Source organism: Anopheles gambiae, chromosome 2 (genome assembly GCF_943734735.2).
Source record: "Anopheles gambiae chromosome 2, idAnoGambNW_F1_1, whole genome shotgun sequence".
NCBI lineage: Eukaryota > Metazoa > Arthropoda > Insecta > Diptera > Culicidae > Anopheles > Anopheles gambiae.
The window spans coordinates 31,212,357-31,239,467 of NC_064601.1; the positions used below are offsets into that span (position 1 = coordinate 31,212,357).

Sequence of the window (27,111 nt, forward strand, 5' to 3'; positions counted from 1 at the left end):
GCCTTTACCTCAGCAGTTGGTCCATAGAAACCATAGCATACTACGCATTGCGCAAAAGTTGCTGGATCACCACACAAGTGGCAACGACGTACATCACGGTCAGTGAACGAGTGGGGTGGTTGCCTTGCCCACAGCCAATTTGTTTGCCACCAACCGCAAACCGCAAACCCGAGTGAACTAATTAATTAGTAATAATTGAACTAATTTAACACTTCGACACCCGGAGCCAGCCTCCAGCTGCACGGCACGGAACACGGAAAGAGTGCTAACACTATGTGTACCTCTTTTGCTGTATGTGACAGTGAGTAGCAACGGTGATAGTGGCCAGAGGCGTTGGAAGAAAAGAGATGCCTGCATTTGGTGCAAAATAGATAATAGTTCTCACACAAACAGTAGTAGCAACAACGGAAACCTTCCACAAACTGGGTATTGGAGGAACACAGTACTGAGGTTGATAACTATTTTCTTATCGAAGTGCAATCGGTGACTTACGGCAGTATTTTCAAACACGGTAGGACAGACACACGCGGTTTAATTGTGACAAAACTGTTCAATCGACAATGTATTGGATCTCTAATCCAAGCACTCCTTCCAAGCCGTCGTTCGTTGGCCTCTTCCTTGACACTCACTTCTTTTTTTATCGGTATGTAATAGCAGAGGTAGATACAAACCACACACACACACACAAACGCACACAACCTTTCTTTTTTTGTTAGCAAGTAAACAAAACCACGCACCTCAACATTCAATTTGCACACCTATCCTGCGCAGGTCAACCTGCTAGCCCTCGCTCACCCTCGGGTGGCGTTTGCAGTGTACCGATGGCTGTGCGCGCCTGTAATCCGAACCCAACCCAGCGAACTGTAGTGCGCAAGCAGTGTAATCCGCACGAACCGATCCGTCCGAGTGGCTGATTTGAACTGGCTAACGGCCAACCGATCTCGTATTCGCGCACCCTTCGCCCCGATAAGCAGGAGGAAAGCGACCAAAGACGACACGACACGGCGCGGCTGCTGCTCACGTTCTAACTAACTCACGCACACCACCACCTACGGGACAGCGCGCTCCGCAAACACGCTTGCTCAGTTCATCGCCGGTGTGGTGTATCGTAGGATGCTGTGGTGTTGTAGCGCTCGGAGGATCGGCCTCTCGCGGGGCCCAATGTACCCAAGTGCCATTTGTAGTAGCTGTCAGTGGGTAATGGGGCAAGAGCTTTGAGAGTTAAACGGTTTGCACCAAAAGCAATAAAGGAAGGTATTTCTTTCTTCTTCCTTTATAAACTGAATACAATGGAAAGAATAAAGTGTGTAGCAGAGCAGAAGCGAAGCGTACTCGCGGCGGAAGCGAGATGACAATGGTTATTTATACCTGGCCTGGAACGATACCAAAAAAGCGATCACGGAATTTAGGAAGGTGATTTTTTTTTTAATTCTTTTTGGTGCTTCTTTTGCGAACACGCTTCTGTACATCGTTTTGAAGCGTGTTTTTAGTCCCATTGTTGTGGAATTTAATTCATATACGCATCTATCTGCATGCAGTGCTGACAGGAAGATGTAAAGGAGAGTTTTTTTTATAGCACATTCCAAACATTTATCCTTTTATCCAGCCATGTCTACATCCCAAAATTATTGCATAACCGTGGCTGGTTCTATCAGGAACCGATCTGATGACTGCCTTAATCAATCACACTACTGATCGTACATTGAAGATCAGCTGCGATGATAATTGGGCCACTTCAGGTGAAGTGCTTTTTCCGCTCCAATAAATCGCTCTTCCTTTAGTTTATTGTTCGTGTTGCCAATGGGTTATGGGTATCGCTGGAAGATTTAACACCTTAACTTTGAGCCCTTTTACCTGTCTTTTATAGCGACTGAAGGGCCAGTGATTATGTATATTTATATAAAATAACTACCAATATTCAAACACCAAGGCACAGGTTCACGTGAAACGCTCCACCTCAGTCACGTTCGGACTTTGATAGCACTTCAGGGTAAATAGATGCTTCTTGACAATTCTTGACGAACCGGCGTGCACAGTCACCATAGATTGTAACAGTGAGCAACACTTGAGTAGATGCTGCTGTTGCGGCAACAAGTTGCCGGCGTTGAGCTCAATCGGATAAGCAAGAATGGTCACCACTCTGATGCTACTCCACTCCTTCACGGGCGACTCCCTTGATTACCGGCCGTACCACCGAGAGTCCTTTTGCTGATCCGATTCCGTTCTGTTAAGTACTATTTTTAGCCTCAAGTTCATCGTGGAGGACTCCATTGGTACCTGCACGCACCGTGCACCCATTTTGCCTGCCTTTTCGCTTAATGGTGGTCACAAACCGAATGTGGCACTTGTCAGTCCAGGACTTTAGATTACGAATCGAACGAGCAAATCATAAGTGCAAACTCCTCAAGTGTTGTGACAATGCTAACGAGCAACACCTTGGCGCGTTCGATCGATTGTTGATAAGTGCGCTTTGAAAGCGACGAAGGTAACGAACGTGCGACACTAGAAATGGGAAAGTGATGAGTTCGGTTGTTGGTATCATGTTGTTGTGTGCCTTAATCTATCAGCGATGGTTATGTCAGTTGAAAGGATAGTTTTGTATATTTTAACGTTCAATAGGAATACATAAAGATTCTGCAATATAAGCAACTTTCAAACACCTACCAAACAGAACAAAAAAGTTTTAGCACAGCAAATTCACCGATTGCTTAAAAATCAACACAAATGAAAGCAGAATAACTATGTTTTTGATAATTCATTTAAAGAATTTTGTTATTGTCATTTAATCAGCATGTAATATATCTATTATAAAAAAAAAGGTAGTGGCCAATAAAAGGGCCAATCTCATATATATTTTGATCGAAAAGTTACGTACATTTTTAAATGTAACATTCATATTAGTATATAATTAGACTTTGGTTAATTTTCTCACATTTTTCTCACACCAACCCTACATTTAACAACATTTTTAGATAGCTTAAACGACCTGCAGAAACATACCATAAAAATCAAATTTAAATATTCCACAAAACCCATTGTTTGTTCCCACCGTGCAGGAGAATGTGATGCGGGTTGCATACCTGCAGGAAAAGTTACACAAATGAGCAACACTTGCCATTTGTAGCTCACATTTAAATTCACAGTGATGGATCTCCGTTACAAAATTTTAATATAAGCAAATGTTGTCACAAAAAAGTTGTTTCATAAATTTTTTTAAACAACTTTACCAACCAATTTTGATCTGGTTTTTGGTATATTATATTTTTTTTAAGATACAAAAACAGAAAACATGTGATTGAAGATGAGATTGAGTGCATTTTGTTTTGTAAAAACCAACAGCTTATTCGGATTCCAGAAAGAGTTCATTTGAATGTACAACATAAAGGGACAATTTTTTATTACATCTGTGGTTTATATATATTTATCACTTCTCTGCGTTTTGATTCTTCTGCAATGCTAACAACTGAGTTTGGATCTATCGCTACATTGTCATTGTGAGGAGGCCCTGCGTGAGGTTTGCTGTATGCTTTCTGCCACTGCTTGTTAGAGCTACTTAAAGAGGTAATTTATATTTAAAAAAAACTCGTTTACATTTATTCGCTTCCACGCTCATAAGCGATTAGGACACATTCCGACCATTCCCTTTCCTCCGCAGCTACTGAACACATAGTGTTCCTTGGGAGATAATGCACTGTCACAGCACAGCGAGAGGTGCCGCAATGTCACATCCGAACGGAGGTAAAGAGGAACGGACTGACTGCACTATTCTAAAAAAAAATGCTACCATAGCTCATTCCCCATCCCACACAAACGCCAGCCTAGTGCTTGCCATTCTCAACACCCGCCGCACCGTTGGCAGCCGTCTGACGTTTGCCAAAGTTTTCCCCATCCTCCAGCGTCTCGGGCAGCGGATGGCCTTGCGTTTCGGGTAGGAAAAAGACGCAGAACGCACCGACCAGCGGTACCAGCCCGAAGATGCACGGTGGCAGCCAGTACGCAATCGAGCCCATGCCCGCCACGAACGGTGCAATCATCGAGCCGAACCGCGCAATCATCGATGCCGTACCGATGCCCACATTGCGCACCACGGTCGGGAACAGCTCGCCCGCGTACAGATAAACGGTGGGGAAGCTGATGCTCATGCCGATCAGCCCGACCGAGGCGAGGCCCACGTTCAGTGCGCTGGCCGAGCTGGGTACGAACGCGATCGCCAGCATGGAGATGCCTGTCAGCGTGTTCGAGAAGATGAGCGTCTTCTTGCGCCCGTACGCCTTCATCATGTAGATGCACAGCAGCGTGCCGGGCAGCTCGAGGGCCGCACTGATCGCCACGTTCGTGTAGATATCGCCACCGGCATGCCCGATGTACTGGGCCACACCGAAGAACGCCAGCCCGCACACGAACCAGTTGAAGCACATGTACAGCGTTTTGGCGCGCATGTTGGGCGTGCGGAACAGATCGAGCACGTTGCCCTTCGACGCGTTTGCCGATGCGTTGCGCGTCTTCTCCTTCGCGTACTGCTCGATGTCGTTGCGGATGGTGTCGGTCGGCAGGTTGTTACGTTTGGCCGCCTGCTCCAGCACCGTGACCGCACCGTCCACATTGCCCGACGTAAACAGGTAGCGGGGCGATTCCGGCACCAGCCAGTAGTACGACAGCATCAGCACGGAGAAGATCGACAGGGCGAACTGCAGCTGGCGCCACTCGCGCAGGAAGTAGGCGAAACCGGCCAGCGTCAGATGGCCCAGGTTGAACGGGATCTGGTAGAGCACGGAGAACAGTTCGCGCCACTTCGGACCGATGATCTCCATCACGAGAACGAAGCTGGAAATGGGGAAAAGGAACGGTTCCGTTAAGAACTGTCTCACTGTGCACGACGGACTAGAAGATCTTCAGCAATCGAGCTACAACACTAACCTCGTTACCATAGTGCCGCCAGTGGCCACGGCCGTAAGAAAACGCAGCACCACAAACACCCAGAACGAACCGATAACAGCAGCGCCAACACCCGTCACCAGCTGAATGATGACCGCAATCACCAACGGTGGTCTTCGTCCATATCTGCAAAACGATGGAATCGAAAGTTTTTTGTAAGGAAAAGCCGTGTACTGCACGATCCGCAGGGTGCGATTCGCATCCCACCGACGATACATACTTGTCTGCCAGCGATCCGAAGACGACCCCACCGACCAGAATGCCAAACATGAAGATGGTTTGCGAGAGCTTGACCAGGTTTGCGTTACCGCACACCAGATCCCACTCGCTGGTAAGGGTCGTCGCGAAGGTGCTGTTGTCGTACGTCCAGCTCGTACAGCCGGCATCGCACCGGTCGAGCGATGGGTCCGACGCACAGGTGTAGTTGACGGACGGGCCCAGGAAGATGATGCTCATCTGATGCCAGGCAACGGGGAATTTGAGCGGAAAGACGACGGCACAGACCAGTATGTGCCACCAGCCGAGCTGGCCCATCGCCCGCTGTATCGGGTCGAGGCTCCATTTCCTGTCCGACTCCTCCTTCTTGGCAGCGACTGTTGGGAAGTGAAGAAGAAGATGTTGAAATTTTGCATCAATTGTTGATCGTGCTGATAAGTATGGCATATTTTTGGGTAGTGAAAAAAGAAGAGCATAAAGTCTACCCCATGAAGTCACAACCAAATGTAACAATCGATCGACCCTTCTGCGCCTGCAGTCAACGTGAGCGTGTGCTCTCCGCCACCAACGTTTGCACCAAGTTCGTAAATTGGATAGCGTTTGATGTGGAGGAGATAAATTCACCGGTCCATTATTTGATGCTCTCCCGCCGCCGACGGTTCATCGTTCAATCAATCACAAGGCCACCGTCATTCAACGGTACAATGTATATAAACCCCGCCATACCAAGCTAAATGGTGGGGCACGTGCGGCTCTTTCGGCGAGAACGATCGCGCTGGCATGCGCACCACCCCCGGTGTGGTATTCGGAAATTAGTTTGGCGATCGTACTACCGGCTACGCTTGATCGCAAGCATTAAAATGTATGAATTATCGCACCACTTGCCGAGCTTGCGGCTTGCTGTGAGTCATCCGTTTTATGGTGGCAAAAATCGAAGCTACACTGCAACGGCTAGTAAATTAGCAGACTGCTGTCAATTTCAACCCTCGTCATCGGGTTGGCTTGGGCTGGAGTCAAAGGCTGCCAATTGGGGATTGTACAGTTCGAGCCGCCCAATTTTTTTTGGTGTTTCGTTACACTCCATTGCGGAATGGAGCTACACCACGAACAGGTTTTCTTTTCTTTTCCATTCACGGTGGCCACAAGAACAGGAACAAAGCTCAAACACTCTGCGGAATTTATGAATTTTTAAACAATTTATAGAACTGATTCTTTTTTCGTTTTGGAAAACCCCGCCTGACAAAAAAAGCGCTGCTTGGGTCATTTTTAGATCAAACGATACCACACGCTCGGGTGCAACTGGTTTAGCTTCAAATGTCATACCCGCGCCGGAGGTTCGCCTTCTTTTTCTCGCGGGGCTTATCCCGCGATGGGCGGGATGCAAAGGCGTTAATTGGCGAAGCGAAACAAGGCCATTGCCAAAAGCTTCTTTCGAGCTGCTCTTTGGGACCTTCTCGCATCAGCCCGCTTCAAATGCTCACATTGGAGCAGATCGGGCTTAGAGTGTCATACGGCCGTCAACAACAAAAAAAAAAATACTTCAAATGTACATTTCACATTCGATCGTGAATGATTATTTTTTACACATAGACATGTTTTTTTTTCTTCTTTCAAACTAACGCATCGCAATCACAGTTGCTGCCACCATTGGCAAAGGCGGCAAAGTGTTAATATTTGCGGTCAATATTATCAAACGCTCTCCGGCACGCATTACAAGTGATCGTAGCTGATCGTACAATCGCTTGTTTGAAGAAGAAGAAAAAAAAACACCCGGAAACGAGGAATCTGCACGGAAAGTGCTGGGCGGAATATTCAATCCACCATCATCAATCATCGATCAAACGAGCACGTGATCGTGTCAGCAAATTGCAACGGTAAATATGCGCCTACCTAAGTGGTACTTTCACCACCGTGGCACAGCCTCGGGAAGGGTCTAGCGGTGACCAACCGGGTAGATCCGGTAGCGCAATAATTTTTGATTAATGAACCAAGTGACCGAGCAAAGCGGTAAAGTTATTTATTTTTGTCATCGTGTGCATGAACAGTGATCGTGCTTAGTTTATCTTCTCGGATCTCCAATTTTGCTATGCTTACTTAAGCTTAAATGCCTCTTACCACTTTACCTTCCCAATAGTTTGCATAATAGTTGCATAATAGTTGCAAAACGCTAGTGTTGGAAGTGAAATTCCAATCAAAATCAATCTAAAATGAACCATTTTCACACAGAAATGGCATCAATTAATAGGAGACTCACAGCCGGCCGAGCCGCCCGGCTCCTCCAACAAAGCAAATTAACAAAACGATGCACTCATCCGCTTGGTCACTTTTTTTTTTCATTCCACTATATCTCAACCCCATCGCACCCAAGTGAAATCAAGCATGGTCCACAAAAATTGATTACTTTTGCGCTTTATCCCCATTCCGGTTTGTCTCACCGTGTGGCGTCGACCCATGCGTTATCCGATTATGCTTTGCGCGTATGCTTTAACGCTGCTCTTCATACTGCATCCCTTTCAACTGTGCTTGAACGAAGCGAAAGCAGATGGCCGAAACATATGTAATACATGTGTCAAATAAATTGTCTACATGCGAGAGCAACAACAACAAAAAATTGAATTAATCCCTCCGAACGTTTTGCAAAGGGGGGAGAAGGTCAAGATAAAAAAAAAACGCTTTACAAAGCTGCTGGCATGCCCTCCGCTCTCGTGGGTCATCGGGTCAGGCGATGGTGTGCTGGTTGGATAACCTCCATCACGATACGACGACACGCGACGACGCACGGGAGATTAATTCATACAGAAAAACCGTTTAACCGCATGTAATCTTCCAGCGCAGAGTGTAACGGGTGGAATGGTGTGCACACACACACACACAGAATGCCAACATCATTGCACATAGGATAAATTGTAAAGCAAAACCCAAAAAAAAACACTGGCTCTTATAAAATTGGCAAAAGTCACGCACCGAACCGAACCAGTCCGATTCGCAAATTGTATTTTAGCCTCAAAAACTCAAAAACTCCACTTCAAATCCACAATCGAGCACCTTGGCCCGTGGTTTTCGAGTGGAAGGGGAAGGCTTTGTACCGTGCCGTATGTGTCACAGCGTCGTCTTGGGCGAGTTTTTAAACATGTTGTCCCAATCACGCTGCCGGCACAGCATGACACGCTAAAGCAATGGAATGATGTTTTTTTCCTTCTCCTTCTCTCTCCTTTCCCCCCCCCCAAACCAGCTGTTCGTTTACAGCTTCATTTTTTATGCTGTCCTCCCCCTCCCTGCTCGCGTGCTGAATATATGAATGTGTAATCGAAGCCAATTTTGCCACCCATTCTCGACCCCCCCCAGGCGCCCACTGATAGACTCCCCCTTTGCGCAATAACGCTAATTTGCCGCCCCGACCAAAACCGTTCAGCAAACATCGAGGAGTATCGAGGAGTGTGCTTTCCTTCCATTTTTTTTATTGGAAAGCGGATGGAGTAGTTGTGACGGCTTATGAGGCCGATCACATCACAGCACCGAGTAGTGCCATCGTTGCAACACGTGCAGCAGCAGCAGCAGTAAAGGCGGATATTAGATCAAGTGTTCCGCAGCCTCGAGGGGAGAGGGCTTAAGATGACGAAAGAAAGTGTTTTGGGCGCTGACTGTTTGGCTTATCTTTTGCGCGCCCAATTCGATCCGAATGTGAAACAGTTTTCCCGGGCTGGGAAAGTGTTTTCTCCAAACTTAAATGGACCGTGAGGCCCATCAACGGAAACGGAGATGAAGCCGAGCCCTCCAATGGTGGTTTGTTGCGCGCTTTTACACCGAGCGATTGCGGTGTATCGACACTTTCGCAGAAGAGCTGCTTTTTGTTTAAAGCATCACCAGCAAAGCTTGAAGATCATTTTTACTAAGTAGCGTGGAGAGGGTGTTTTTTTTTTGGGTGGGCTAATATAGTTTTGATTATGGGGTTTTTGCTGTCCAGTTTTAACGCTCCAGAAAGGAAAAATCAAACGACCTTTTGTGCTGGGAATTCAAGACAAACCGAAATCGAAACGAAACATCAATGCGAGCACGATCGTTAACGTTTACACTGATCAAACAAATCAAACAAACGACACTGACACTGAGCTGAGGTTCGCTTTTCGCTTCCGATTCCGATGATTGATGACGGGGCAAACGACACATACGCGACCGTAAATGATTAGCTTCAGTGTCATGCGAGCTCGCGAGTGTGCTTTTGGCCCTTTGATTGCCGAACACAACTGTAAAGCCATCCCTTCCAATACTACCAGATATCCTGCTTTCCATGTTTTTTTTTGCAGAATCGCTTAAATTCAGTTCGCTATGTGCCGTGCATTAGTTGAAGAAGCAATCTCCCTTTAAACAGCTAACAAATCACTGTCGTTTTCACTGGCCCCCGCGCATCAACCGTCCAAACTCTAGCGCACTCTAGGTTCAAGTAGCTCATCATCTCACAATACACACACACACCGAACGTGTTAATGGGGTAAATTGCACGCGAAACTTGATGGTTCAAACCTTACAGTGGACCGATGAGAAGCCGAGCAAACACAAACAAAAAGCAAAACAAATACCGAACAATCTATCTCTCGAGGGAAGACATATTTTCACACTTTTCACCTTGTGCCGCGCCGTGTAATTGGCTTAAAGATTTCCCTCCTCCCGACCCCCAGTAAGCGCCCGTGCGCGCTCGGCTCACGCTACAAACACCACGCTGGGCCGTTCGTTCGCGTGCGTAAGAACGACCATGTGGTGCGGCGGCGTGTTTAGAAATAGCAATTCGCTGTTTACCTATATACTAGGCAGCACCCCCGTGTCGGGATACTCAGCTTCACACATGCTTCCCACGCTACACCGGGAGAGATGTTTCCGCAATTTTCCCGCTCATCCATTTCCCAATACGCACGCATCCTCCACGGCGTTCACCCATCCCCCCCCCCCCCCCCCCCTCGCATCGTTATCAGTTCACGGTCAGCGGTCAACGTGACTTACGCAGAAACATGCGCGTGTTTCTCGTTTTGCGTGCGGCCGCACGTACGGTCCGCTATTTTTGGACCATAACACAGACGGACCAGCCTCCGGATCGCAAGCCGGCATAGCGCGCAACGTAGACGCAATGGCACGAGAGACGGGCCCCGTACGTTTGACCGTGACGGTTTGATAGCTTTGTGCGGGTCAAAATTTGTGGCGCCATCACCGAATGCCCCGGCAGCCGGTTTGGCCAAAGCCGGAGTAGCCAACCTTGACATTGGCTATATTGATCCAACCCAGTTCCCATTCCCTTGGATAAGGGGAATGATTGTGTTTGCTCACCCTGTGTCTCTTTCTCTTTTTCTGTCTAATTTTATGGTTTTATAATACACACGGTGGTTAAAGCATTGCTTAAGTCGTTTTTCTGTCCTTTCCTTGAGCTGCTTTCTGATCTTTGGAAGGCTTGTTCGTCTATCTATTCCTAAGCGTCCTTCCCTAGGTTGCAACTGATTTAAATGTGCTACCTGTCCTTCTCACAAGCAATCGCTAATTTACTTCACGGATTAGTAAACCGCACACAACAATGCGGTTAGCTGCCTCGGGTGAAACTAATTATGCTCTTTGGAGCCCCAGCAGGAGCAATACAATCGCATTCATTGACAGTAGCGCGACCTCCGTCACGGAACTCAACCAAAGTGGGTCAAATGGTTTGCTCTTTCAAACAGCACTTAACATAAAAAGAATAGTTTAGGCTTAAAATATGCCACATGTACTGATGTGGATCAAATAAAACTTCTAATGATTATGAGGGTCACTTTTTCTTTAGCACTTTTTCTTCTCCCAACGCATTCATAGTTTGATTTAAGAAGAAGCATTCACAAACTTACATTTCATTTTTGTACACTTATTAGTCTCTGTTGGCTCTTTTCTTTAGCTGCTTGTAGAGTTCTTTTGTTCCAGCTTCCAGTTATAGTCTTTAAAACACACCAGTGCAGAACTGAAGTAACATAAATCACGAACCAATGTTTGTCGGTCAGTTCAACCAATCGAACAGCCCCTCTCTCTCTTGACACTCACGCACAATTGTAATAACTACTCGAAAGCCACTGGCAGTTCCACAGCTCCACCCAACTTTCGACTACACAGCTGGAAGCAGTTTCCGATCGTTTGTGGTCAAGGGCGCGCCACTCTTCCTGCGGGGAAACTGTAACTGAAAGCCTGTGCTGTAGCTGAGCTGTGCTGAATTTTCCTTTCACAATCTTCACTACTTCACGCCGAAAGGCTACGAGCTAGTTATGCTGGCGCAAGCAACAACCACAGAAAAAGGGGAAAGCACTTCAAACAGATGAGGCCGAAACGTCCGCTCTCGAAGCGATCGTGCGCCTAACTGTCACCGTTCGGTTTGTTTACGATCGGCTTTATACGGGTCGGTCTACAGCGAGCGGCAACACCGACGAGGAGCCATCTACCCGGGGGATTTCCCGCGCATTGGCCCGCGAATGGTGGTGGAATGGCGCGAAAAATGCTCCCACCCGCTGGTCCAAAACTCATCTCTCAGCCAGCTCAGCAGCCGCGGTTTGTGTACTTGCTAGACCCGCGGGTAGTGTGCGCGCATAGCCGTTGGAGCAAGTTTGGCAAGACGGAGAGAGAAATTCCAAGACACGGAGAGGAATATATCGGCTAGTGGAGCGGTCTTTTGAATCTTTCGGGTAGGGGGAAGTTGCATTATAAAGCCCTTTTGTAAACTATCCTGAGTGGGAAGTGTTATTCTTATTGCATACTACAATGTTTGATAGGAATAACACATAAAAATATATGCATTTCCGGAAAAAAATGAACAGGTGAGAAACACCAGAGACAAGAGTACTCTGTTCGGGAGAGAGAGAGAGAGAGGCGCCCTATTGCTGCTCGCCAAAGACGATCACGATCATTGTTCAGCCCGCTAACCAGACCCGACTACAGTTCGGTGACTTTGCTGACGTCGACGCTCGATGATCGGTAACCGCCGGAGGACTTGCGCCGTGCGGTTTGAAACTTGTTCGGCAACATAAACTGTGGACCTGTGTATGTGTGTGTATAGACTGACGGAGGCGCGTATTTTACCGGGGATTTCCCATGCTCTAGCCAAGTGCACACACGCCTTAGTGTAAAACCAGCATGCATATTTAATTACAGCAACCATTACATCCACCACAGCTTACTAACCTCTCCTTCGCTGTGGCTTACCCGGTTCGGTTTATCCAGCAAAACGTCAACGCGTGCTCGCATGATGATCACGAGGGACCCCCTCGAAGTACGATGGTGGGCACGTGTTTCGGAAGTTTGAACGATTAGCTAGGGCTGCTTATGCAATCCCATGGGTAAACACGCATGGAGACATTATTGACGACCCGATTGTGCTTCAAATTACCCACGGAATCAACAAGTTGTACGCTATCAAGTAATGCTGTTTTTCTTCTATTATGTTTTTTATTGAAAATTGACTATAACACATGTCTAGATTTTACCGGAACCATACCGGGGAATTAGAGAGTGGGTAATTCTGCCCGCTCCAAGTAGTGGAATGATACGCTAATGATCTACAGATAAGAAGAAGCCACTAGTTTTATAGCTTTATTACATCTCTTGGTTAAGATTTCCTTTATAACAGTCCTCTTATCGCTTATCGCGCTGTTGTATCAGCAATATTATTAAACAAATAAGAAGAAGAAACTATTCCACACCATTTACAGCTGGTTGAAACGGTAGCTAAACAACAACGAGCAAATGCCCACATCCAGACATACATGATGTCAGAGTGGCACAAAGTTCTGCGGCAATTTGTCGGACCTCATCAATTTAAGAGGACGTAATGCAATATCAGATCTACTGCCAGCGACGATGACGCTCCTGTTATCTACACATAACGGATCCATTAGCGCGCACCAAGCGTTTAGAATGGGTAGAAATTTGCACTCAATTGTAATGCACACATCCCACGCATGCGTAGTACTTTAACTCTTTCGAACATAAATTGTCCAATGGGCGCGCTATCAAAGTAGATGGATGGTTCGAGGTCATAGTGTAATGGATGTGAATAGAGACACACTTTCAGCACACTATGAGCAGTACAGGTACTAACCTCTCTCCACACAGAACGACGTCCTCCTTTCCAACCAGCAGAAGCAACAAAATCACCTCCCCATTTCCACATAAAGTCCCCGCCGCCTGCTGTTGTACTATTAATCATCTGACGTGGATCGGGTCACCGCATCATCGGCGATGGGAAACAACTATTCCATGGAACTAGTTTTAACCAGTTTCGAAACATCAGCGAAACATGAACCGTGCGTACTGTGCTAGACTGCCAACGCACTTGTACCAATTTTCAAAAAATGTGCAGAACTACCAGAACGACCAGAACTAAAAGGCCAGTTCTTAAGTGAAAGGCTCCCAATCGCGGTGGTTGCCGTAAAATCGTTGCGCTAGGAATGGGGTCCATCGCAGCAGCTGAAGGTCGCGCACCGGACCCGTCGCCACTGCTCACACTGCTCGCCGAGCGCGCGTACTTGAGAGGAGCGTGAATCAAGCTGCATCGGAGCATAACTATTGCGTTTCGGACCCGATTTGCACCTATATGCGGGCACAAATTTGAACGATCAATAAAAGATGAATCAAACATTTCGGGTTGTGCACGGGATATCCCGTGTGTTACTTTCGGGTACACGGACGACACCGAACCGGCTCTCTTTACTTCCCGTAATGAGTCACTGGCGCGGTTTCTGCCCGTAGGACTGTGCCGAAATTTTCACACCTTGCCGCATGGGTTGACACTTATCCGTGTGTTTTATTCATTCGCGTACGAGAGTAACACACTTTTAATCGACGGTTTGCTGCGAACGGTAATAAAAAAAAACCTTCAATACATCTGATTTCCCCCTGTATTGAACGACGACATCGCAGATTCACAAATGTACTATGCAAACGCAACAGCATTAGCGGGCCTGTGGACTGTGGTCAAACATCCCATTAACATTCCGTTGAAGGTTTCTTTGCCCAGAATTGATGAGCTTTTGCGTACGTTAAGGGGCAAATTAATTCCAATGGTTAATCCACCATCGATAGTAAATAATTGCACATTTAATTGGCAACTTTGCTGCGCTCAGAAGACAACCATTAAGCGTTTATTATCAGCATCAAATTCCGTACAGACTCGTACGGAGGAGCGCACAGGAGGAGACAAAATTATAATTTACAACAAACAATAAAATTAACTTCTATACAGCTCATAAGAATGGTGTCAGTACAGTGGAAGTGGTGGCATTGCGCAACCTGAATGTTGGTGGGATTTTTAGGCGATCAAGTGTTTAACAAACTTGTTTGATAATGCAACCACGATCGCCAAGTGATCGCTCTCAGCGCTTTGAAATACAAAGTTCCCAGTGGCTCGAAATGTAAATCACTCATTTAAAATGTTCTTTTCTGTGTCTTATGTAGAAAGTTTACTAGTGGACATGAGAGCTGCATTCGCTATGTGTTTGCGGAACCTTTAATATTTATAATTATTACAAATTATACAAATAGAACATTCAAAAACACACATAGCTGCATGTACTGAACTTCAGAACTCTTCTCAAGCTGATTATTTCTAAAAGAGTCGCCTTTAAATTATGAATTCCCGTCTATCAATCATGAATGAATAGATTGTTTCACTTGCTTGGATTGTAGGAAATTTAAAAAAAAAACCCCTCTGTGCTGATAAAGGAATTTTCTTAAGAGCACTTAATACCACTCCAATCATTCGTGTCCCTCATTGAGCATAGCGCACTCGCACGTAGTACACTATTCCCACTCATGGTTTGTTGGTGCATTCTGCTAGCCCTGATTGTCCGGATCAGATAATGCACTTACGTAAGATCACAAAAACACATTCCCAACACTATCGCTGCCCTCGGACAGAGACATTCGACTGCTGTTGCAGTATACGCACCTAAAACTGTGTGGGACCAACGGACAACAAATCAGCTAATTATGCTAACTGATTGGAATGCTTTCCCCTGGGCCGATAACGCGTACCAGGATGCGGAACATAAAAATGTGGTCTCTTCACGCCGGAGGGTTCAACAACTCAAGCTCTGATAACCTTTTACATGTTTTTGTACGAACTTAAAAAAGGGTCTCAAGGGAACAAAGTACGTTTCCAAAAATAATGCATCGCACTGATAAGCACTAACCGGTCACGGTGAATGCTTCTTTAACATTGAATTCCCCTGGCCGGGGGTTTGTGACATGCACATTTTGGATTCAACCCAAAGGTTGTAGAATGGAAGGAAGTTCAAAAAATAAACAAACAACTGTTTCGAATTGCGCATTCGCATTGCCATGGCAGCGCTGCTAGCAGCTGCCCTCGGCCAACTATGTTTAGCATCGATGCAGCTATAGACAGTTTGTTTATTTGTTGATTACAGTTTAGCTTCGTCGCGGTTCTCGGTGCGCCCGATAGCGCGTCGTGTGTGCGGGCCTACTACGGGCGAGCGAGATTTGGCAAACAACCGGAGAACACGATCCGGAACCTAATAGGCAGCACCGAACATGGCTGACCATGGCACCACAGTACTACATAGGTGCCGACAGCTGTCTGGTTGAATATTCAATTTCACAGATTCAGTGTTGTTAATTTTACATACAAAAAAAAGAAAACGAACATGCATACATACACACCGATTCAATAAAAACCGATACCGTCCCGCTCTCGGTTCGGTTGACTAGTGTTACACCCTTTCCTTACCTTTTGCCGCCTGCGCGTCTCGCTCGCTCTGATGTTCGAGTTCCATTCCTTGGTCGGGGTTGGTTTTATCGGCCATGGTACGGGCGCGGTGTTTGCACTTACGGGTTAAATTTGGAAGTTTATTCACTGCTTTTTAAAGCACAATACCATCCAGCTTGATTGCACACACACACATAAAGACACAGGCCACACAGGATCCGATTAGGCCACGAATATCTATCGCAACACAAACAATTTCCCGTGGATAGTTTACACTTGTGCGTTGCAAATGTCTTCCCGTGCCCGATCCGATCCCCGGATGACGCTAGAATGCCACGCCGAGCTGTGCGCACGATCCACCAATGGCCAAGGTCCGCCGACAAATGACGATTACCGACGGCTGGAACATCAGCGACAGGCTAAGCGTGTCTTTCTTCCCGGTCGCGTATCGCACCGCAGTCGCACTCGCTCCATATATTCCTGGTTAGTCCGCTGCCCATCACCCTCGCTCTCCCCGACTGGAGGATGAGGGTGGCGGTGATGACGACGATGTTGATGATGATGGTGGTGATGATAGATTTAACAAACCGCTGCTGCCATTTGGCAACAAAAAAACACTACCCGTTGGATGAGCTAAGGGCTACTGCGATGCGGAGTGGTGTGTTGCAGGCAGTGTAGATGCACTTGGTGGAAAGTTGAGCTGCTCTCATCGTCACAGCCGCACCGCAGATGTCTTCTATGCGCGTTTCGCGAAGGGGCATTCGTTTTGTTTGGTGTTTGGTCGAAGGCGAGGAAAAACTCATGAAAGGAGTTCGAGAAGAAGGACAAGAAATTAATAATTGGTATGCCCACTTGTTGCGTTGCCATGTGTGGTAGATTATCATTGTAAGTTACCGTAAATAATGCAACAATTGTGCGTTGTTTTGTGAAGGCGTGTTTGGTGCTGTGGAAATTGTATCGACGAGCTGTAAATGGCATTTGCTGTAATCATACACACATATAAAGAATCTCGTCGATGATGCGTTAAGTTCGCTAAGCTGATTTTGTCTTGCTCCGAAATTATGTTAACGATCAGGATTATTGCAATCATCGCGATCGTACAGGATGTTGAACTGAACAAGATAAGAGTTGTTTTAAACATTCTCTAGAAGTACACTGTACAATGTAAGAACTTTATACACAAAACCCCTGACTGATTGCTGTACGGCATAGGTTTGAATCCTACAACACGACACTGCTGAAAGAACCAAGCGCATCCGGACAATATCTGTGCATAATGCAAAATATGGAATACCAGTATGCTTGACAGACACCAGCACTACCTAAAAATCATCTACGAACAATCGCACATTTTGCCAACTAAATACGATACGAGGGTGCAACCCAGCTCCGTTAATTGATCCTCTGCCCCTTTAATCGTTCTCTTCCTGAGTTGTATTTGCCTCCCCGCACCGGACCTCTCAGAAAACGAACGGAAGCATACAACATATCACAATGCTGCCGTTAATAAACCTAAATCCCTTTCACTATATTAGCCCCCTTTGTGCACAGTTACCGGAAACATGAACTAATTCGCAACAATGTGCCACAAAGTCATGCATAATTTCCCGTTGGAAAATTAGTGTCACTGTGGCCAGAATAGCTCGCGCTGAATAAAGCCCCAATGCACCAAACAATCCCGAAGAAAGAAGGCACCTTATCGCATCGTTTGTTACCAGGCGCTGGTGTAAATTTAAACAAAAATCGCCGCCACTACCACGCCATCTGGGAGACAGACACGCACGGTCACGAAAGCAGTCCAACGACCTCACTAATACCCTACATTCCTCTCCATTTCGGTGTTGCGTTCAATCGAAACGGTAATTTGCATTCGTTATCCACCCCCCCGTCCCTGTCGTCTCCGCGCGCGCGCAAGTTAACCGTGCCGATAAGACGTACGAAGTTTAGTGGCTACATTTTGGCAATTTAACTCTATTTAAAAGACTGCGCCGTCCAAAAACCCACACGCCCTGGGGTCGGAGACATACCATCCGGAGGAAGATGGAAGATTACTCAATTGAACAGTGGCGGGGGCTACTACACGGGACGAATCGTTGGGATCGGCAACAAACCGGCGTACCGTTGGATAGCTCTGCCAGCGGTAGAGGAAATAAATTCGCCCGTAGTTCAAGGTCGTGCCCGCCATGCTGACCTCACGCATGGTGGGCGTTTAAGCCCGCAGTTTCTTTGTCGGTTAGTTTCATTTCATCGCCAACATGCCATAAACACTTTCCTATGGAAAGAAATCATCCATCTCAAAATACCGCCCTTGGTGGCGAACGATCGTTTCACTACACAATGATCATACTGAACATTAATTAAATCAGCAAATGTAAGGGTACATCACGCATTCCATTCTCCATTTAACGCACATTTTTGTTGTTTCAGAACGGTGATAAAACGACCCAGTGCGCTCGAAGCTAATAACAATTAATTATGTTTCGTTGCGTTTGGTACAACCGGTTATGTCGATTATTAGTTATCAACTGTCTGTTCCATGTCATCGATAAAATCGCCGCCAGCTAACAATTATGGAGTTAACAAAGTGTATACGAGTTAATTAAACATTTGTAGTAATTTATTTACTCTGTTTTGCGATCGTTCTTTTCTTTGCGTTTAATTTGAGAGAGAGAGAGAGAGTGTAGTATGTTCTTTGTTTTACTCGTCGTTTGTGGTTTGGTTTGGGACGTACTTCCAATTAATGTTTAGATTTCGGTTAGTCTGTTTCTCTTTGCACGGTCACCATTCAGAATAATGAATACAATTAACACTTTACTCCTTTGGAGCCTTAGAAACGTGTTCTTTTTTGTAATTTGTCTACAAGAGAGATAGTATAGGATGGTTTCAAGGTAGTGTTTCCGTAGCCCTGCCAGCGGTGTTGTGTGTGTTAGTAAAGTGGTTAGGGTTCCGTTTTAATAATTGTTGAATGCTCTAAGTCTTCTAGTAAAATGATAATGTTAGTGCGTACTTCACAGAACGTTTACCTCCGTGTACAAATATGTTAGAGTTTTATGTTGTTTTTCTTTTGACTGGTTTGGCCGGGAACGGGAAAGTAAATTGCTCCCGCAAATGCATAAAAACCCAATCACTGACATCCATCGTAAAATGCAAAAGTGTTGAATTATTGATAAAGCCAAACGCTTGATGTCGTCCCGTTTTGTTCACATATTCTACTGCTCAAGAGACACTCCTCCCTCGGTCCTAGCCTATTCGTTATTGTACGTTGAAATACGTTAAGAAATGAAACAGTTTGAAACACTGGAAGCAACAATTGCAGCACAACGCACACATCGACATACAGCACATCAGGTAGCAACGGTACATAGACAAAGCACTGTCCCTTGTGTGACAAATGGAGATGTACGCCTAGCGGTGGCCATCCCACGAACAACAACACCATATAGTTGAGCCAGCGGGCGACTCCTTTGTTCGCTGCTTCAATATATATGTATGTATGTATGTATATATATGTAGACCAGAATACACTATTACAAGGCTCGCCTGTCCTGCCAATATAGGTTTTGTTTTTCTCGTTTTTTGTCGTAGGTTATCACAATGATTACTTCCTTACACCAGCAGCTTCTCGCTTCGCGTCAATTAAATTCCATAAACTCCCCAGCGCACATTCTGTCCACACATTCAATGGCACGATACAATGTAAATATGGTTTTGTTTCCCCCTCCCTTCCGTCGCCGGATTAGCTGGCGGTTGTGGCTGGCGAAGGCGAACCCGTCTCTCGTCTGCAGTTTGGCGATACTATATTCTGTATATGTATATGATTGTATATGTTTTAAAGTATGTATATATGCATATGCGTACGTGTATATTATTATTCGATTTGTTTTGTTTGTTTGTTTTTTTTTTTTTCTAGTGTACCTAACGTAGATCAATTTATTGTTAGTTAGTTATACCCTGCCCACACGTTTACCTTGCCCATTTCAATGGTTTGAAGTGTAAACGATACCATAATTGAACTATACGCGCCTTTAACTATACGCCTATGACTTTGAAATCAATCCACACTACAACACACCATTCACTATTATGTGCAGTTTGCAATAAACACGTTAAATAGGCTTTCCACTTCAATTCATCATTTATGCTAAACGCTTGTACAATTAAACCTAACGCGTTTCAAACGAGATACTTAACATTCAAGACAGTTTCTTTATAATACTACGCAACCAATCGCATGGTGAAATAGTTGTTAAAAATATGTTAAAAGTAGTTAAAAGCACAAAAGGTATTGTTTAAAAACACAAAACAGAATAAGAACGATAAACAAACACGACACCTCGTACAAAAGCATAGTACAACCGCACTTTATAAAAGTGTACCGGTTCATTCTCTTTGCTACACCAGCTATTTCCGTCGCAGTGGTTTAGCATTGAAACGAATCGAACCAACCATTTTCCACACATACTTGTATAAGTTACACTCATCTATCGTCTGCTATAACCGTGTCGTACTGGAACGCTGCAACCATGCAACCTGGCCCTAATTGCTAGCACTGTTGTTCTCTGGCACACATGTCACTCTGGCACTGGTTGACGAATAAAATTATCAAAATCTTATCGTTTGAAACAAAACAAAACGTAACAGGTTAAAAACTAAATAGGAATAGCGCGAGAACGTATCCAATAAGTGACAAACTCTCTACAATCAAACACCATCCACTCGCCCATCGGCAATGGCGGCGTTGCACAGTCCGCCGTTTTGCGAACACACGGCGTACCTCGAGAAACCCTTATTAGGAATGATTCATCTTATCCATTCGCCTTCGCGCCAGATCAGACATTCCGACCGGTCCCAGATTGGCAGCCTGGGGCGATGATATCGCACGGAATGTTGCATGGACCGCTCCCTTGATGGCTTCGGTATTTACGCACGCCGGCTTTGTGTCCTGCGGTTCCACGACCATCGGCCGTTCGCTGGTAGCATGTTGGGTCCCTACCGTATTGTACATTAGTCGCGGACCGCTTCGCGATAGCCACGGATGTCGCAGGATTTGAGCGGCCGTTGGACGCCTCGAAGGTACGATGTGTAGCATCTGGCGCAGCAGATCCTTCACTTCATCCGATATCGTGGGCCATTTCTAAAACGCAAACGCAAATATGGTTAAATTACCACCAACCATCATCTGCTGGAAACAGCGCTTAATATGCTCGTAAGTTACTTACGCCCGTTTCTAAATCGACCTTGCCGGAACCAATTCGCGCTAGAATCATATCTGGCGAATCGTTCGGAGTGCTAGCAAACGGTGTCTTTCCATCGAGCATAATGTAGAGCAGCACGCCCAGCGACCAGATATCGCACGCCAGATCGTAGCCCTGTTTCTTCAGCACTTCCGGTGCGACGAAGTTGGCCGTGTAGCACGGGGTCATCAGCAGCCCATTGTCGGCTCGGAGTTGCTTGGCAAAGCCGAGATCGCACAGCTTCAACGATTCGGGCGTATGGTTGACCGAGGCGTACAGCAAATTCGATGGCTTTAGATCCCGGTGCACGACACCGTGCTCGTGCAGGTAGGCGACCGCCGACACGACCGTCCGCAACACGGCACTGGCCTCCTGCTCGGCCATAAAATGGATCGCCAGAATGCGGTCCAACAGTTCGCCACCCTTCAGCAGCTCCATCACCAGGTACACGTAGCTCGCATCCTCGTGCACACCGTACAGCGTCACAATGTTGGGATGATTGCCGTACCGAAGCAAAATCTCGACCTCCTCGCGACAATCGTGATAAGATTTGTCAATTATCTGTCGTTAGGAAAGCAAAATATTTGGAGCATTACAACACGAACCTTGCGTCCTATCTGTTACCTCCGTAACGTATTTTGATTAATGAATTACCTTAACCGCGTAATGCTTCTTCGTTGTGCGATGTTCACACATCCGGCAGATTGAGAACGTTCCGCGGCCAAGTTCCTCCATCAAGTTGTACTCGTCACCGAACGCGACAGGCTTCACGCCCGGTATTTCGTTCGAGAACGGTGACCGAGATGCGGGCTGCTGTTGCATCACCATGTTGCTTCCGTTGGCAAAGTTTGGCTGCTCGTCCAGCAGGCCCGGTGCGATAAAGCTAAAGCCACGGAAGATCTCATGAGCACTCGCACTGACGGGGCCACCGGGCGAGTCTCTGCGAAAGTAAAAGGAAACACACACATCATTAATGACAGTGATCGTCCCGAACGCATCGTGCTTTCACACATACTTTGGTGATTTGTTCGTGTATTCCGAGTCAAAGTAGAACGCATCGTCCCTCGAAACGGCAGGAATGAACGGTGGCCGAACCTCCTTGCGTTCGAACGCATCCCAATCGACGTTGGCGAAAAATTCGTGCCGCTTGATGTCCTCAATGCCGTTCGGGCCCGCCCCGAGTCGATTCTGGGGATTGCGTTTGAACAGGGCGCGCAGCAAACTTTGCGCCTCGGGACTTAAGTTTTCCGGCATGCCGAGCTTTGTTTTGAGGATCTGGTTCATTGTGTCATTTCGATTGCTACCGTGGAATGGTAGATTGCCCGTCAGCATTTCAAACTGTTTGCGAGTAAAGAAGATGTAAGAGGGTATATATAGGTATGGTTTAATCTTTAAACTATCCTACACCTTACCATTAGCACGCCGAAGGACCACCAGTCTGCTGCAAAAGTGTGTCCCTTCCGGTTGACAACTTCCGGCGCCATGTATTCCACCGTGCCGCAGAAGCTGTACGTTTTCGATCCATCCAGCGGTTGCTTCGAGAGCCCAAAATCCGTTAAAGCTATATGGCCGTCCTGGTGTGTAGAAAGTTGTTAAATTGTGGCATTAAAATAGATCCGCTGTCGTTTCGTGATCGCCCGTGCACACCACCCTACCTGATCCAGAAGAATGTTTTCCGGTTTTAGATCGCGATAGATGATGCCGATGCTGTGCAGATGGTTCAGCGCCAGGGCCAGCTCGGCCAGGTAAAACTTGACGTCTTCCTCGGTAAACATCACCTCCTTGCTCAAGCGCGTAAACAGGTCACCGCCACGCAAGAAGTCCAGTATAAGGTACAGCTTGCCGGGCGTCTGGAAGGCATAGTGCAGCTTAACGATAAATGCGTGGCCCACGTCAGCCAGGATGTTCCGCTCGTTCGTACTCCTCACACGATCCTTCACCTTCAGCGTTGCCTTCTTTAGTACCTGCAAATACGCAACCGATTGAGGTGAGATGTTTTGTCTTTGCCAACTACGCTAAGCAGCAAGCAGCCGAACCACCACCTACTTTCATCGCATACAGCGTCCCCGCATCGATGCCAACAATCTTCCGCACCAGAAACACCTTGCCGAACGAGCCTTCGCCGAGCACCTTCAGCAGCTCGAACTGTGACGGATCGGCCTTTTCGTGCCCCTCCCGTATAATGTCCTTAATGTCGATCTCATGCTCGTCCCCACCGTTCCCTCCCGCCCCTGCGTTGGGGTACGTGGCGTCGCCTCTCAGCTGTGACAGGTCACCACCTCCACCTCCGGTTACATCCAGATCCATTGCTTCCTCGGCACCAACAACCAAACCGGGTTCGGGCGAATCGCCACGATGGTAGCGATAAGTGCCACTATCAGCTACAACAGCTCCATCGAGCAGCGGCTCTTGCTGGCCAGCGGCTGTATGCGCCGGAGCATAGGTAACCATTCCCGCGGGAGGCACCGGGTGCTGCCGGCTGTACTGGTGCGGTTGAGGGTGGGGTTGATGTTGATGATGATGTTGATGGGGAAGGTATTGATGCTGTGCGGGCTGCTCCTGATGAAGCTGAGCATGGCGGTGGTCATGGGTAAGATGTTGCTGCTGCTGGACATCATAGCTATCGTCGATGACCATCTCTACATTGTCCTGCGATGCGGACTGCAAAAGAACATAGAACAAATGAAAATAAATGTCACGATGTAGCGACGGTAAAAAAGGGGCGGATGATTAATTGAACTCATGCAAGATGCTAACATGACTGTACAACAATTAGATCAAAGAAAATGGAACAATACAGTTTGATACATACGCTCTACTCTACTAACAGTACATTACAATAGGATCCGAAAAAGAGGCATAACATAGAGAAAAATATGCAAACAAATAGCTATAATGCAATCTGTATACATACATTCGTTTTTTAAAATTTTGTGTAGCACATTGAAACTAAAGTTCCTCTGTGTTTGCAAAACCAAAAACAAAAAACATTCAAAAACACTGCTCAATTTTTCAAGAATTATTGATTTTAACATTGCCCACTCACTGTATATTTTGTTCGGCGAATTTGCGGCCGGTCAACAAAACATCAAAGCAATTTTGCGCGCACCATTTTCGCCTGAATACAGGCACAACAGCGAACAAACAAAGTGTTTCTCTTTTTCCGTTTAGTAACATCGTGCTTGTGGTTCAAGCTTTGCTTTCATTTAACGCGTGCACAATTACGTTCAACGATGGCTACACAGAGCATCGCTAATCGGCATCGACGGTTCAAAACGTGGGTTCGCTTCCTCGAGGGCATGTGTAGCCATTCCTTTTTGCTTCTTTTCGTTACTCATCGGCCTCACCTAGTACGGTTTCGTAAACCACTAGGCGTCTCCATTGCACGTTGGAAAAACATGTACACACACCACTACGCGCCACGGCCGGAATGGAAGTGTGCCGAGTCTCAAAAATATTACACACATAATTCCACCAACTTTCGGAAAGTGTGGGATAATATTCCTAAAATTAGGGACCAAATGATGGGGGCGTTTCGTTCGTTCATGTGACCTACATACATACCGCAGTGGTATTGCTTTTATTGTAACGCAAAACGGCAGTTGTAATGTTGTAAAAAAAAGGGCTTTCTTTATTATTCAGTACAGTTTTATAATTTACCGAAATATAGTATTTAAAAACGCTTTAAACGTGAGAAAACTACACAAATGTCACTGTTGTTGATATTATAAGATTACAAACATCTAAAATTGGACTGGTTTAACGACTTAACAGTCTAGCAGCACTGAACCTAAACAATATGCCAAGAAACTGATAAATCAACGTAATTTGATAATCAACGAGCATCACCACCACAACCATTTGCGGCCTTTTTTCACCAGCCACGCCTATCAACGGTTCACACAGCCATGCAACGATAACAACAGGTGCGCTTCACCCCAGCGTTTGGCGCTGTGCCGGATAGGGGGGGAGGGGGGGAGACTTTTATCCCGATTTATTTTTCTGCTTGCACTTTCACCTCCGATGTTTGAACAATCGGTATAATTCCGTTCCAACTGATCAATATATTGTGGATATTTTTCATTCCCCATCAAACCCCATCTCAGACATGATTTTCTTTCACGATAACGCTCCTCTTTCTCGTCAGATGTGTCTCTGCATTCGTACACATTTCTTTTATTTTGTCCGTCCCTTGTTCGAGTATTTTCATGTTAAATCCGCTTAAAACGGCGGCCCACGCCCGTCAAAAGGCGTAAAAATCAGCCACAAATCGTATTACTGAATAATGCACACAGAAAGGAAGGTTTGGAAACACCAACCCTCCCTGAGTACAGAAAGTTCGATGAAGCGCGAAAGGATTGCGGCCCACTTGACTTGAATTGGGAGCGAATGCGGAAATCTTTCTTTTACTAAACCATTTCCTATCGTAACGCACGTATTCTTATCAATCTTGATGGGGTAAGGTTGCTCAATCCTATTAGTAGCATAAATCTTATTGTACGAAAATAAAACTGCTTTTTGTCTATTTAATAAATACTACAAAGGCTTCATAAACTCCAGACATTTGTTTTGGTAAAGTTTGGAGTAATAACACTTCTTAAATACACTTTTTTACTTCGTCTTGGCAATTCTAAACGCCAGATTCATCAAAAAAGCGATGAAAAACTCGTTTTGCTTTTCATAAAAAAGGGAATAACATAAACTTTCATTCGCACTCCGGAAGAAAGGTCATATTGCACAACGTATCATTATGAAGCAGAAGTAGAGCGCCAACCCCAAGAAGTTATGAAAAGAAATTCTGATTTAAACTTCAATCTCACTTTCCTCACACAGAAAAAAGACACCCAGACAGCCTTTTTCCGAGCCTGTCTAAGCATAGTAAGAAGGGAGAGCTTCTTTAGAGAAAAGATAGACTCTATCCGCTTCGAAATACGATACAAATTGAATAAAAAGTTTCAAACAAAGCACTCAATCATTGTGCTATTCGACGTAGATGCAAAATATTTTATTAAATCGTATTTGTACAGTTTAATACGACGAGCGTCGCCGTTTCAGCTTAAGGTCCATGCGTTTCCGAACCACCGACAAACACTGCACACTGTCCTGGAAACTTCGTGATAGCATTACTCCATTTTAGTAGAAAACTTGTGCAAAAGCACAGAAATAAACAACTGACTGCCGAAACCCATGAAAGCATGATATGTCCGATGGTCTGTGTGTGTATCTTCCAATTAGGGTAGAGTATTGTTATAACGCGCCATATGGCTACAGGCTTGCACGCAACACGCATTACGGTTCGACGATTATCGAACTGTTCAAACTTGGCGTGGGCATGCAAAGGACATGCTTCAATAAGTGAGTGTACCATGTGGATGTGGCTGCTGCTGCTGCTGCTGCTGTTGCTGCTCACGAATCGTTTTCTAACGAGAAAAAAAAGAACAAAAGAACATGAACATATCATGGTGCACAGCGTTGGATGGTCGAGCAATGGCAAAGCTCCACTCCCGCTAGAACGTATTTATTTTTCAAACCACTGAACTAAATAAACGAACGATCCCTCTACAGTCGGGCCTGCTGCAAGGGTGTCCAATGTGAAAGATCCTCGACCAAACCTCCAAGGCATCATGATGATGATAGTTGCTTGGCAATCGGGAATGATTCCTTCCCTTCATGGTACATAAAACCTAACAGCTCAAAAGGCGCCGATAATGATCAGTTATAGGTGCAACGTCTCGAAACGTTCGCCAATGCACAGCTTGTGTCGATGTAAAAATAAGGCCAATGATTGTGCCTTCCTTTTTTATTCTCAGCACTACAGTTGCTTGCACGTGCGAGTCACTTTCTTTTTGGTACCATATTCAAAAGTGCTCTCTTTACTTTTCTTATCAAACATCCAAATCGGACAAACCATGAAACTGTGCTTTTTCGGTAAAGTAAGATAGTGGGAAGGTAAAGTCAGGCTCGTGTGTTTGGCCTTCGAAGGTTTTGCAAATAACGTCACACACA

The 27,111-nt window shown here is 46.0% G+C and overlaps 3 protein-coding genes across 11 annotated transcripts in view; all 3 read right to left on the minus strand.

Annotated features, from left to right (window-relative positions):
* LOC11175761 (organic cation transporter protein) overlaps window positions 1–1,081 on the minus strand; it is a 34,983-nt gene extending 33,902 nt beyond the window's left edge. For 3 of the 6 annotated variants that reach the window (XM_061646650.1, XM_061646646.1, XM_061646645.1), the window contains exon 1: window positions 738–1,081. The gene's annotated coding sequence lies outside the window, so the exon portion shown is untranslated. The other 3 variants (XM_061646652.1, XM_061646648.1, XM_061646651.1) reach the window with 2 other exon arrangements.
* A 2,356-nt stretch (window positions 1,082–3,437) lies between these two features.
* LOC1272911 (organic cation transporter protein) lies at window positions 3,438–17,655 on the minus strand. 2 transcript variants are annotated; one of them, XM_311836.6, is made up of 4 exons: window positions 15,893–17,655; window positions 5,156–5,528; window positions 4,918–5,061; window positions 3,438–4,824 (listed from the first exon to the last, which is right to left on the minus strand). In XM_311836.6, the coding sequence occupies exons 1-4, from the start codon at window positions 15,966–15,968 to the stop codon at window positions 3,819–3,821; spliced, it is 1,599 nt and encodes a 532-aa protein (XP_311836.5). In that variant the 5' UTR covers window positions 15,969–17,655; the 3' UTR covers window positions 3,438–3,818. The 2 variants fall into 2 exon arrangements, with proteins under 2 accessions (XP_311836.5, XP_061502641.1); XM_061646657.1 differs by lacking the exon at window positions 15,893–17,655 and adding an exon at window positions 11,013–15,774.
* Window positions 17,656–18,460: 805 nt separating this feature from the next.
* LOC1272910 (ribosomal protein S6 kinase 2 beta) overlaps window positions 18,461–27,111 on the minus strand; it is a 28,780-nt gene continuing 20,129 nt past the window's right edge. For all 3 annotated transcript variants that reach the window (XM_061646643.1, XM_061646642.1, XM_061646644.1), the window contains 7 exons: window positions 23,152–23,766; window positions 22,761–23,069; window positions 22,518–22,679; window positions 22,121–22,443; window positions 21,760–22,045; window positions 21,091–21,666; window positions 18,461–21,005 (listed from right to left, as the gene is read on the minus strand). In XM_061646643.1, the coding sequence (XP_061502627.1) occupies window positions 20,661–21,005; window positions 21,091–21,666; window positions 21,760–22,045; window positions 22,121–22,443; window positions 22,518–22,679; window positions 22,761–23,069; window positions 23,152–23,766 (2,616 nt within the window). In that variant the 3' untranslated portion in view covers window positions 18,461–20,660. The remainder of the gene's footprint in view (window positions 21,006–21,090; window positions 21,667–21,759; window positions 22,046–22,120; window positions 22,444–22,517; window positions 22,680–22,760; window positions 23,070–23,151; window positions 23,767–27,111) is intronic.